At 40.6% G+C, this 13,662-nt stretch overlaps 1 protein-coding gene across 4 annotated transcripts in view; it reads right to left on the reverse strand.

Annotated features, from left to right (window-relative positions):
- The window catches only part of PPFIA2 (PPFI scaffold protein A2), a 259,476-nt gene that overhangs the window by 58,887 nt on the left and 186,927 nt on the right, over positions 1-13,662 (reverse strand). For all 4 annotated transcript variants that reach the window (XM_088651748.1, XM_088651747.1, XM_088651746.1 and 1 more), the window contains 4 exons: positions 9,668-9,784; positions 1,550-1,771; positions 1,224-1,370; positions 169-303 (listed from right to left, as the gene is read on the reverse strand). In XM_088651748.1, the coding sequence (XP_088507874.1) occupies positions 169-303; positions 1,224-1,370; positions 1,550-1,771; positions 9,668-9,784 (621 nt within the window). The remainder of the gene's footprint in view (positions 1-168; positions 304-1,223; positions 1,371-1,549; positions 1,772-9,667; positions 9,785-13,662) is intronic.

A 13,662-nucleotide genomic window follows, 5' to 3' on the forward strand; every position in this document is an offset into this window, starting at 1 on the left:
TATGTGTAATTAGTATTTATTTACGGTGCCAATAAGTAGAATCATCTTGTCCACTCCAAAACAGGGTTTTATTGCTGCTGATGGTGCTGAAGGAAGGGAAAAGGGATGAAAATCAATGTTAAAGGAAAATGTGTTTCTGAAATTCACCTGCTCCCAAGTGTACAATACCTTAGTCAGTGCTGCGATTCTCTGAGCCAGTTCAGCTTCCACTTCAGGCAACGTTTCAGCTTTCCGCATTGTTTGTTGCAGCTTTTGCTCAGCTAGTTCAAGCCGTTCCTGCAGCTGTCTATTTTTGTCTTCCATCTGAAACCCAGAAATGAGATGATCAAATAAATAAATAAATAAAAGATTGAATCAGGAAATTGCTGCAGTTCTCAGGGGACTGACTTCCAATGGTTCATCCTGCTTGGCTCTCGAAGAGCAAATCTTCCCCACTTTCTCAAACCCAACCAATGAAGCGTGTAATGATTTATATAGAGATGTACTGAAGAAGTGTTAATATAGAGAGATGTACTGAAAAAAAGCATTAATATGAATGAACACTACAACAAACTGGAAAGTCAATAAAACATATAAATAGGAGCAATCAGTAGCTTGTCCCTTGCTCTCATGAACCAAGACATATCACCTTCAAGTGGTTTCTTACTCTTATGAGTAAGAAACTTCCTATGGCAAGTTCAAAAGTTTTTGTTTTTTTTAAGCACGCTCTTAGTTTACCACTATTTTAAGCTGTTTTATATTAGCAAACATAGCTTGCATGCTGCAGTCATAGATACTTTCCTGGCTGGCACTGCACATCATTCACCCTTCCCCAAAATCTACTGATGGTCCAAGTTTATGATCAAGCCAGTATAGTTCATGTGTAGCTCAGCTTGCAGCTATAAACCTGCCATACCTTTCCTTTCTAGCTTACCTTGATTTTCCTTCATCTCACCCAACCTGGATTCACTCCCAGAATCTTGCCAACCTGACTTGATAAGACAATCAGATATGTTCTAGCCTTGTCTTGAACATCGTAGCCCTGGAAAAAATAGATCTGGGCCCAAATCTGACCTATCTTTGACTACTTCTGCTGAAAAGAAAAGTCCTCATTCCCTTTTGATCCAAATCTACCAATATTTGGATGGCAGAGTAAGATAAGACACACATTTGCCTTTCTTTTCAGCTAAATGATGAGAGGACACTTATGAAGAGTCTCTTAGCAGTGATCCCAGATACTGAACCTGACGCAGGAGAGCTTCCTTGTTTGCCAGCTCATTTTCCAGCTTATCATTCATGTCATGTATGGAGGTGGATTCCCTCTGAGCACTTAGGTAACGCTTTTCAAGGGTAGTGATCCTTTCTTCCATGTCTTCCTTCTGAGCCATTGCCTTAAAAGAACAAACAATACATCAAAAGACTACAATTTACAATTGTTGCCAATATTCATGTAGCTAGCAGGAGGTCATTAGATGGCTTATAATCTAAACTCAACTTTGAGATGTACCAGCTTCAAAAGGAATGAATGAACAGATGAACGAAAACAAATGGAGGTGGAATAATTTTTTACCTCCCTAATGTCCCTCTGATATTTGGTGTTCAGTTCTTCAGTTTTAATGAGGTCTTTCCTAGCTGCCTCTGCATCTTGCTCTACCTCCCCGACTCTGGAAGACAATCCAGCCAAGCGGTCCTTCATCTGTGCCATTTCATAATTTTGCTTTTCAAGAAGTTCCTGCAGTTCCACCAATTGGCTGGTCTCATCATTTGAGTCTATGGAGCCATTCGAAAGACGCTGTTAAGAAACAAACAAACCATAGACCACTCACATTAGCCTACTTTTGCCAACTTACTGAAGAAATGGAGCAAAGTGTATGAAATAAACAGGAATACTGGTGGCACTTTTCCATAGGATTCAGATTTCTATGGTGGTCAAGTCTTCAAAATAGATTGCTACTGCTTATCAGAAAAAGAATGAATGAAATCTTTATTGCTAAAAGCTATAAGCTGTCACAATTCGACACAAGTTGGGAAATGGTCTCACAGTGCATGGGATACAAATAATTTATTTAAAACTGATGATGATGATGATAATAATAATAATAATAATAATAATTTATTTATACCCCGCCCATCTGGCTGGGTTCCCCCAGCCACTCTGGGCGGCTTCCAACAAAACATTAAAATACAGAAATCCATCAAACATTAAAAGCTTCCCTAAACAGGGCTGCCTTAAGATGCTTTCTAAAGGTCTGGTAATTGTTGTTCTCTTTGACCTCTGGTGGGAGGGTGTTCCACAGGGTGGGTGCCACTACCGAGAAGGCCCTCTGCCTGGTTCCCTGTAACTTCTCGTAGCGAGGGAACCGCCAGAAGGCCCTCGGCGCTGGACCTCAGTGTCCGGGTAGAACAATGGGGGTGGAGACGCTCCTTCAGGTATACTGAACCGACAACAACAGGAAAACAGACTTACAAAAATGCAAAATCACACCTGCATAAGTTAAGAACTCCACTTCTCACACTCCCCATTATGATACTTGTCTTGGTACCTAGCTCTCAACTTACTTGCAGCCAAAGCAAAATTTGCAACTATTGCAGTAATAAATACATTATTGCCAGCTAGCAAAATAGAGATTTGCTCAAGGGGAGGTCAGCTGGAAAAAGAACAAAGGATGTAATCGAGGAATTTTTGTCTTGGGAATGTACATAAAGTGCATCATAGCAAATAGGGTTGAATGTCCTCCACATCTCCTGACTCACAGATGCAGAGTCTTTGGTACACAGGGGTGTTATTAAATCTTCCTGTTAAGATAGGCGGAGGGTATACACTGAACACACAAAGCTGTGAATGCTTTAACAGAAAGAGAGACCAGGTGCCTAAAATGGCAGCACTCCAAACCTAATTTAAATAAAGGAAAACTCTCACGCAACTATGTTCAAATGCCTATCTTCAGCGAATTTTTCCATTTCTGATCATAGCTCCTTGCAGTTTTTTCTCATGGTGTCTTGTTGCAACAACAACAAAAGCATCACAGGCAGTAAGGTAAAGGTAAAGGGGCCCCTGACCATCAGGTCCAGTTGTGTCCGACTCTGGGGTTGCGGTGCTCATCTCGCTCTATAGGCCGAGGGAGCCGGCGTTTGTCCGCAGACAGCTTCCGGGTCATGTGGCCAGCATGACAAAGCTGCTTCTGGCGAACCAGAGCAGCGCACGGAAACGCCGTTTACCTTCCCGCCGGAGCGGTCCCTATTTATCTACTTGCACTTTGACGTGCTTTCGAACTGCTAGGTTGGCAGGAGCTGGGACCGAGCAATGGGAGCTCACCCTGTTGCAGGGATTCGAACCGCCAACCTTCTGATCAGCAAGCCCTAGGCTCTGTGCTTTAACCCACAGCGCCACCTGGGTCCCTATCACAGACAATAGTGGGTGGCAAATACACACCTGGCAACTGAGCTGTTCACATATTCCTCCTCCAACATTTTAGTGAGGAAAAAGCATGGAGTTATGTCGCTTTCTGTAGCAGTCATCACTTGTGTTCTGGATTGTGTGTAACTACAAGAGGGCATAGTTGCTGATATGCTCCAAATATGAGTAATTGCACAGATAGGGTTCTGTCTGTGTTATAAATCTTGGTCAGTTTATAGGACCCTCAGAATGACAGAACATGTAGACCTGTGAAAGATCTAGTCTCTTTTATTCTCTAACCTCTGCTATGTATACATTTGAAAGCTTATATTTGCTGTACAGCTCCCAGTTATTGTAATGGTTGAGTGATGCTGCAGGAAATAATTGTATTTGCCTTGCTTTTTCTTTGCAGTATTTTTCTATTCAAGTTACTAATTGCCTTAACCCAATTAAAAATATAGATGTCTGCACATGCATTAAAATATCATATTAATTTAATTCTTTTTTACAGCTGCTGATAAAACTGATAGGCTTAAATTCATGTTAGCTTACGGACTCATTGTTAAAACCGTGTTTATGGAAGACAATCTTATTCGGCTACGAGTGATCAGCAAAGAAGAAGAAGAGCTGTAATAGATAAATATTTTTTCCTAGAGTCAGATTCATTAGGTTAGAAACACAGAAGCACTGGAATTATGTGAAGTACACAACCGAACTAAGCTCTATTTGCAAATTAATAAATTAAATCCCCACCTACCATCATAGGAATATTGTTGTGTAACGATAATTGCTAAAGCTGAAAATTCTATCATTTGATTTTGGAGCCAGTTCATACGTTATATCCATCAGCTCATTTTCACAAATAACTGGTTTCATGAATGATCCATTTAATAATAATAATAATAATAATAATATAATTATTTATTTATACCCCACCCATCTGGCTGAGTTTCCCCAGCCACTCTGGGCGGCTTCCAACAGAACAGAACATTAAAATGCAATAATCTATTAACCATTTGTGTGGTAAAGATACTGAGGAACACATAGCTGCAGCTTCTTTGAGCAGTATTTCCATATTCCAAAGACATCACACTCACGAAGGCTGCCACCATGATTTCCATGAGCAATCTTAAGACTTAATGATAATATGTATGTGCTGCAGTGGCCCCATCGGACCAAGCAGGATAGCAGGCAGCTACAACATGGGGGTAGCATACCAACCTTGACAGCCAACATAGGCACATGGCTACAGTCTACGCTGCTGTCCTGTTAAAGGGAACCTTTTTATGAATCAGCATGGCCAATGTCTGCATGTTGTCCTATAATAGCCCTAGCTGGCCAACTAGGGTGATAGGCAGCTGCGGGATGGATTTGCCGCAGACCAGAGACAGCTAATTTGGTCTTCAAATGAAGCACATTTTTCTTTCTTTCAAAGGATATGCTGAGCCATGCAAACAGTTAATTAAAAGATTATAACACATGGTGGAGACTTGATGATGTAGTATACTAGCTTTGTTTTTTTTTTTAAGAGCCCAGGCAAGCACTTTTAATAATTTGGCATACAAACAAGCACACCTACTACAGTGAATCATTTATTTTTCAACAGCTACCAAAGACGATAAAACACATTAACTAATCAACTTATAATTTAAACGTCTTACATGCACTCCATCCCTCCGTGTTGATTTTCCAATGTCCATAATAGCACAGAGTTAAACAGTTTGCCTCTACAAGACTCCCTAGCTGGAAGAAGAGATGGTTAACTGAGTATTTCAAAGCTGACTGGCTGTCTCTCAGAATAGGCCAACTGAGCTGAGTAGATTCCTCTTACTGGTGAAAGTCTATCTTACTTTTGCTGCTTTTTTTTTTTGCTGCAAGTCTCAAGAACGTGGTGCAGCTCTGAAATCAGCACCCATATATGGTGGAAGCGCAGCAGAGTTCTTTGTTGGAAAAGAGCTTTAGTAGCTGTCCAAATATAGTAGTAATAGCCCGGGGGAGAAAGAGAGAGATGAAAGTGTTATCAAGCAAATCTGATATCAGTGATGGTATTAGCTACAACAAAGTAGGCATGCCATGGAGAAAATCAAAGTTCAAAAATACCCTGTGGGAATTTGTGCCACAAAGCGCAATGGAGATTAAATGTGGAAGAGGTCCAGGGGGAAACAACCAGCAAATGCTATCAAACTGAGACTGGTTTGTAAAAGAAAAGAGAAGAGGTGGAAAGCATGATCATGGTCTTCCCTTTCCTAAATTTCCAGAAGAGGAAAGTCACACCGATAATGTGCTATTTCTCCTTTCTCTCCCTAGATCAAAACACAGCAGAAACCGCAAACTGGTGTCTGCATAGACCATGTATCTGCAATCAGATGGAGGCTCAATATATGGACGTATATAGCTAAAATTTCTTTTGCAGCCCCCAATTACCTATCAAAATGGGCAAGAATGTCATTGGATACTAAGAAATTAAAATTAAACATGCCAGGGCAGAGAGAGGGAGGAATTGCAGATACCAGCAATGTAATGGGAGAAGAATTCTAGACGAGGATAAAGCAGCGATATTTCAGCTTCATGAACCGCATGATTGACTTTTCTATTTGTCTGCAGTTTCTTGCATATGACTATACTTCCTAAATTTGTTTAAACATATTTATGACTTGGCAATGCTTTACAGTGTGAATAAAAGTGAATAAAGCTGCCATAATATTGAGGCTGCAATCCTATGCATGCTTACCTGAGCTGGAAATAAGATTTAACTGATCTTAACACTGGGATGCATTATTTATGCTCAGTTCTCCAGAGGTTCTTAGTTATTCCCCCATCTCTGGATTCTCATATTCCTGTTAAGATTCCCAAACATTAAAACTTACAAATACCATCTACATCAAGAGACACGGTGTTAACGAACTTTCCACTATTTCATAATCATGTACTTTTTTATTTTGTTGGATAAACATTTAATTCTTCAGCAGCCTGGCATTATGGCCTTGAAGCTAATATCTCAATCTATTTAATCTTTAACATGCGTAAATGTGAACATTATAAAACACCCAACCAAACCCAGGCTACATCTCCTGTTCCTGGAACAGCGATCCAGAAAGTAAAATATTATTTTCTTTCTAGTTTAAGAGCTTTAGGTGGCTAACAAGAGAAAGACCACAAGCCAACAAAAATGAAAATGAAATACAATTATCGTTTTTGTCTTAAAGCACATAAACCAACACAACTTGTCTTCCAAACTGAAGAGTGCAGAGATGACCAGGCATCATGAATAGAATATAGAAAAACTGCCTTATATTGAACCAGATCTTTACTTTATCTAGCTCAGCAGCTCTCCAGGATTTCAGTCTGGGCTCTCTCTCAGCCCTACCGTGATACGTGAAGGAATGAACTTGGAAACTTCTGCATGCAAAGCAGATCCAATGACCTACAGCCCTTCCCAAGGTGGCAAGATTGTGCGATTAAAGAAATCATTCCAGTCTTCTCTACAGTCCACTATAATTACTAAGCTTAAAAATGTATTACTAGACCACATTATATTTTTACCTTGCCCCCACAATTCACAATGTACATAGCAAAACAGCGACACATCTCTTTCCACATACATCTCTCTGTGGACCATTCACATTATTGCTTTGGATGCAACTTTTCAAAATAATTCTCAGATGCTTTCATCCTCTCCGCACCCAATGCCGATTACACCTGGGACTGCTTACCTCTCCTTTGTCCATTTTGCACTCCTTGTAAGTCCTTTTGCCTATCTCATGTGGCAAACAAGCAGATGTTTTGATCAAATTCCATGCACACATAGTTTTTCACTAAAGTCTATCAATAACAATCCACTGAATGAAGTAAAGAATTCGTAAACACAGACAGTGTATGCGTTGCTTCTTGGACTAAACCATATTGTTATGAACAGCTGCATTTTGGGCTAGAATTGTATTGATTTTCTAGTTGAGAATGTAAATCCTCGGAGGCCAAGGATCAAGCCTTTGACCTATGTTTTACACATCAAGCATAATGACTATATTTAATAAACCACAAAATTATAGCATCAGTTCCTTGAAGCAAATTTTCTCCAAGTTATAATCAACCTCTGAAGGTCAGTGATAGCTCCCTTTATGTCTCTTCCCTGAACTGCCTTGCACTGTCTTTCAGAGAAAGACTCCACAGTTCTTTGTCATCGTTCCAAAGTATTGCATGGTATTAACACAGAAACATTTCTGTAACTTCCTTGCATAAAAATATGCAGATGATCAACTTGAAAAAGAGCTTCCCCCCCTTGTTGAAGAGCTCCATTCTTGCACTAAAAATTATCTACACATGACAAGAAGTGGATGTCAAAAGTACAACTAGAAAGTTACAAAATGTAGTAGACGCTGTCAAGATGACAAGCTGCTACAAAACAGCTTTAATAATAATAATAATAATAATAATAATAATAATAATAATAATAATATATTTATACCCCACCCACCTGGCTGGGCTTCCCCAGCCACTCTGGACGGTTTCCAACAGAAAAATAAAATAAAATAATCGATTAAACATTAAAAGTTTCCCTAAACAGGGCTGTCTTCTGATGTCTTCTAAAAATCTGGTAGCTGTTTTTCTCTTTGACATCTGATGGGAGAGCATTCCCTTTGATTATTATTTTTTATATCACCGTTATAAGAAGTGCAAGTAGAATTGTTTCTATCACCTTCCACCCTTAGATTTGCTTGTGAGGAATGTTAAAAAATGTATTTCAACTGCTAAGAAACACCCCCCCCCCAAAAAAAGTTTGGAATAAAGAATAGCTGAAAATCTCACACATTGATTTTGCATTATACTGCTAAAAAGCTTCAGTTTAAGGCATATTGGCAGAAACCTTTAGAGCACGCATGGCCAAACTTGGCCCTCCAGCTGTTTTGGAACTACAATTCCCACCATCCCTGACCACTGGTCCTGTTAGCTAGGGATGATGGGAGTTGTAGTCCCAAAACATCTGGAGGGCTAAGTTTGGCCATGCCTGCTTTAGAGGGACTGTTTGGAAACCCCACATGTTAAGGCTGATTTTCCTAGCACTGACTTTAGAGTATCAAAATGGTTTGCAGCGTCAGCACTTATACCACAATAGATCTGTTCTGTAGCTTAATGAGGTCATGAAGTTAGTTCATTTATGCATGAAGTTCCTATAGAACAGCTCACCTTCCCAGGGGGGTGAAGTTGCAGGCTGGCCACGAGCACCCCCAGTGTACAGTGGGGGGGGGCATGGCAATGCCACCCGTGTCATTGGGAGTCCCGGTCACGTCACAGCCCATGGCCGACCAACCTGGTCAACCGTGGCTTACCTGATTCAAACATCTACCCGGCTGGGGCTCAGTCTCCTCTTCTCCTCCTGTGTCAGATCTCCTGCCCTCCCGCCCTGGACAACGGTTGGTCGCCTGTTGAGCGGGCTAAGTAGGAATTTTCCCACTTGGCAAATTGGCAGCAGCCATGTGGTTTTGCCTGCCTTGTAGCAATCGTCACAACTTAGTAAGGTTTGGCGGATAGGCATTGGTAAACCTGGTTTATGGAAGGGGAGGTTGTGGCCTTCATCTGCGCCTCCACTTTAAGGGTATTCCGTTAAAGGGATCTGGGTGTGTGGATCTTGTCCGAAGCCTGGGTAAGGGTTAAGGCCATACCACGACCCCATTGGTGACCCTGGGGGGGGGCTCGCAGTTGATGTACATCAACAGGGCTCCCCCTACTGGTGGTTGACCCTCATGAGACTAAGCCAGGCATCCCCAAACTCCGGTCCTCCAGATGTTTTGGCCTACAACTCCCATGATCCTTAGCTAACAGGACCAGTGGTCAGGGATGATGGGAATTGTAGTCCAAAACATCTGGACTGGAGGGACGAAGTTTGGGGATGCCTGGCCTAAGCTAATACTGCTCACATCTGTAACCAATAAAGTTGTGGCCTTATTTATCCCATTAACCCAAAATATTGGTGTCTGTGTGTTTCATTATCTAAGAAATGGGGTGGGGCTCGGGGCCTCCCCATGCAACCTGATGCTGGATGAAACTTCTTTACTACTATCTTAATTAGAAAGAAGCAGCTTTAATTTCTATAGGCGGGCATAAACAAAAGAGACTGCTCAAAGCATTGATTCAGAATACACTAGCGGCTCATTGTGCATTGGTGCCAGGTTTTATTCATCACATTAAGTTCATCTTAGAAGGCAGAAATGGATTTGGGATCTTAGAGCAGTGGGCTTTGATTTGAACTTTTCAAATGACGAAGACTCTCAAACGGAAGCTGTTACTTTATACCTTTTCGTGAACTTTTTGTCCAGGCTCCATTCCTTTGATGAGCTCTGAGTCAGTAGGACCCTCCCCTGATGCCATTTTCCTTTGAATGTGTGCATTTTGTTCACGCAAAGCTAGAATCTAGAAAAAGAATTAAGATTAAGGTCAGAACAAATAGCAAGTAAGAATTTCATTTCTTGAGCATAAGTACATAGCATTCTAAGCAGTAATGTGACAATATTTTAATATTATTATTCACGTTATATCAATATGCTACAAATCTTTAAAGATGGTATATCTTGTTACCATCTTTCTCCCTCACCCTTGAATGCTATCATTTTATATCCTCCTTCAAGCCTTTTATCAGCTATGCATTTGAAAGAACTAGTTTACGTGATAATGAAAGGTCAAACTAAGCGTGATTCAGGAGTTCCATGATTGGAACTTGCAACATATTTTTCCTCTGTAAAATGCAGCCACAGGCGGTGGGGGAGCTGATATGGATCAAGACCATGGTCAGGGAGAGTTTTTAACAATAAGTTTTATCAATTGGGGAAAACATTTGCATCGAGGGGCCATTTCCAAAAGAAAAAGAGAGCAAAGAGTTCCATAATCCTAACTGAGGACCCCCCCCCACCTTCCCACACAGCTATGCTTTGTAAACGAAAATGATGAAATCAAACCCTTTAAGAGAATAGAGCACACCATCAGCCTATTAGGTTTATCAGCAAAATTGTTAATGATACTGCGCTTTACATAACTAGAGAACACACCCCTCCAAAAGCACAGAAGCCAGCATGGTTTTACTTCAGCACCCCAATTTCTGTTCGTAAAACTGATACTCAGAAGAAGAAGAAGAAATATTATATGTAGATTGAAATAGTTTGATCTCATAGACACTCAGATCAGCAAGACCACTCAGGACAAATTTTACACAAGGTTGCTTCTAACAGACGTGAACAGAACTTCAATTTCCAAAATAGCTCTATATTCTTCAAAAATTGCATTTAACTGTGCAGGAGGGGTGAAGAAGCAATAACATCCATTGATTGCTACCAGTTGGGAGACATCCTTATTGGGTTAGAAGAGCCGTACTGGGTTATGCTATGGGGCACATATGCCTTCTTCATACATTACAACCACGAAGCAGCAAACCCAGCTGAAATAGGCTGTGGGGCCATGCCTTCCCTCACTGTTGTCTTTCCATATTCTCAGATAACTTTTGGGATACGGAGCCTTGTCCACTTTGGGGGGAGGGGGGTCCTTGCACAATTGAGGATATGTTTAAAAATGGCTCTCCACTGCAGCAGTTATAGCAGAATACAGGGTAGCTGGCTTGAATCATCAGGCTAAAAGACATAGTCCTGAATCCAGTGCTCCCCCCCCCCCAAAAAAATGTTTAGGGGTACTCTCATTTTGACTCAAGAAAATCACCAATTGGGAAAATCAGGAAAAATAAATACAGTAAATGGACAAAAGGCAGCCATCAGGGGTGGAACTGACAATTCACCGTGCTAGAGAATAAATTATTCCCCCCCCCAAGTTTTTAAGTTTCTTCTCCTGCTAGATTCACAAAATGTTTAGGGGTATGCGTACCCCTGCATCCGCCGCCCCCGAAAAAAGCACTGCCTGAATCCCTTTTCTACTCACAAAGTGCCATCATGGTTGCCATACCTGAAGAGGGCTGTAGCACCTGCCAACTCGAAACTCCCTGCCATCGTCTAAGTAAGCAACTTGTGTGACGCAACCTAATTGGTCCTGAACCCCTGCAAGTGGCAGTCAATGAGGAGGAAGGGAGGTGTCACAATGTCACATTACACATCACATTTAGTTTGGCATTACTGGGATGAGGTGACAGAAGTGGGGAAAGTGATGTCCACACTGTTGCTGTCATATGCAATTTAGATCTAACTGTAAGGAAGCTCCTTATACCCTTTCTTTTTCTTTTTTTTTTAGAAAAGGAAATACTCGTGTTGTAAAGGATATAGAAAGACAATAAAGGGCAATGTTTGAATTGTGCTGAATCACTGCCTCAATTTTGATCACAAAGTGTGTCTAGGCATTTTAGCTGCAATGATGACAGTAAAAAATTCTGAAGAAGTGTGCATGCACACGAAAGCTCATACCAAAATAAAAACTTAGTTGGTCTTTAAGGTGCTACTGAAGGAATTTTTTTATTTTAGTAAAAAATAATAATACTGGGAAATGGTAAAGCAATCTATGCCAGATGAGCTCTTATTCATTTCGGTGAGCATGAAATTCCGATAAAAAATGATACATGTTATTTATTTATAAACTGTCTTTATCGCTTTTTATCCAAAGCAGAAATAAATATAAAATTAGAGAAATAAATTGGACACAATACATTCATAATGTAATATGCCATTACATGCAACAATTTCACAGCTCAAAGGATTAATAAAGTAAAAGAAAAGTGGGTTGCTTAAATGTTGCACAGCAGGGTGGATATCTAAAGTGACTGGTCACATTGCTCAACTAAGAATCAGAGGCTGTAGAAATCATTATTAGACTTGGTGGCGGATCTATGAAATGGAACAGAGACCTTCTGATGCAGACATAATGTAATTCTGAGTTAAGTAGTAACAAAAACACAGTTCCATTTCATTTGCTCTGAAACAAAAACAGCCCAAAATTAATAGGAAAAGGTTCATATTCGTTTTACACCCACCTGGAATACAGATACTGTAGTTCATTTATCTTAAGAGTCATAGAAATGAAAGCTACGATGGGCATAACCAACACCTACCTATTGGACCCCTAAATTAAACTGGTGTGTTTCCATTAACTTAATTTCCAGAGGATATCATGGTCCACAGTTGAAAACAAATCCAGGTTGGTTGCTGTGCATATACTTGTGTCTCTGAACTATACTTGCTGGCCCATGCTGAAACACAACATGGGCAGAGCGAAGTATGCCTTTAAGGAAAATTTATCAGGCACCAACCTGTTCTTTCATCAGGAGGCCAAATATTAGAACTTTCTTTAGCCTTAGCCAAAAATTAAAAGAAACAATCAAAATGCAAAAAAGGAGGGAAATGGAAAGAAAATAGAATGCTGGTACAGAGGGTGGGGAAACTCTGGGCCAGTCCATTTAGCCCATGAAGCTGTTTTGTACAAGCTACACCCATCTGCTTTACACCTGAGGTCTGGGGTGGGGAGTAAAGATCAGTGGTTGGGCCAAAGTAGTGTGACCCCTGATGAGCTGGATGGGAGAGAATAAGCCTATTCCCCAAACCAAGGACTTTCCTCTTTCATTATAATAAATATTTCAGTCTCTGCATTATGCATTTACTGTATGGAACAGAAAAAAATAAAATAAAACAAATTACATGCCATGGTGGTTGACTATTAAAAGCAGACATGGCAATGATATAGATCGGTTTCTTATCCAAGGTAAATCCAACGCTGGTTTTTCCTTAATGTTCCTTCCATTTAAAAACATCAGTCAGCAAAAAGGATTAAATTATGTCAGTCTAATTATCTTGATTGAAATTTGCTTCCAATTAAATCAGTTGTCTAGGATGTACTAAAAGGGTTTAATTTAATTAACAGTATAGTAAAAATGTAAAGAGGTCAGGGTCTATTTTCAGAGAAGGTTTGTCAAGTGTGTATAACATTGGAAAACACCTTATCTCGCCTCTCCTGTTAAATTGCAGTTCTCTTTTACTTGGGGCAAAAATATGCTTTCCCTCTTTTTTTTAAAAAAAATAAAAATAAAGAAAACCCAAAAGTACAAGTATTTGCTCTGCAAAGCGGTGTCTCTAAGAAAAGCGAACAGTGGCAGCCACGCTATGCCCTGTGGGTTCTTTGCAGGGGGGGGGGCAGGAACTGTGCTTGGCACCTGCGGCCACAACCAATAACCCTGCCACTTCCTGCCCACCCAGTGAGGCTCGCCACCCCCCCTTCCTAGAACATGAGGCATTGCTGGCACTGCTACTGCTAAATTTTAGTGGCAGAACAAAAACATTGGGGGTGCCATCATAGATGTCAGGGAGGAG

The sequence above is a fragment of the Zootoca vivipara genome, chromosome 9, assembly GCF_965207765.1.
Source record: "Zootoca vivipara chromosome 9, rZooViv2.hap1.1, whole genome shotgun sequence".
NCBI classification, from domain to species: domain Eukaryota; kingdom Metazoa; phylum Chordata; class Lepidosauria; order Squamata; family Lacertidae; genus Zootoca; species Zootoca vivipara.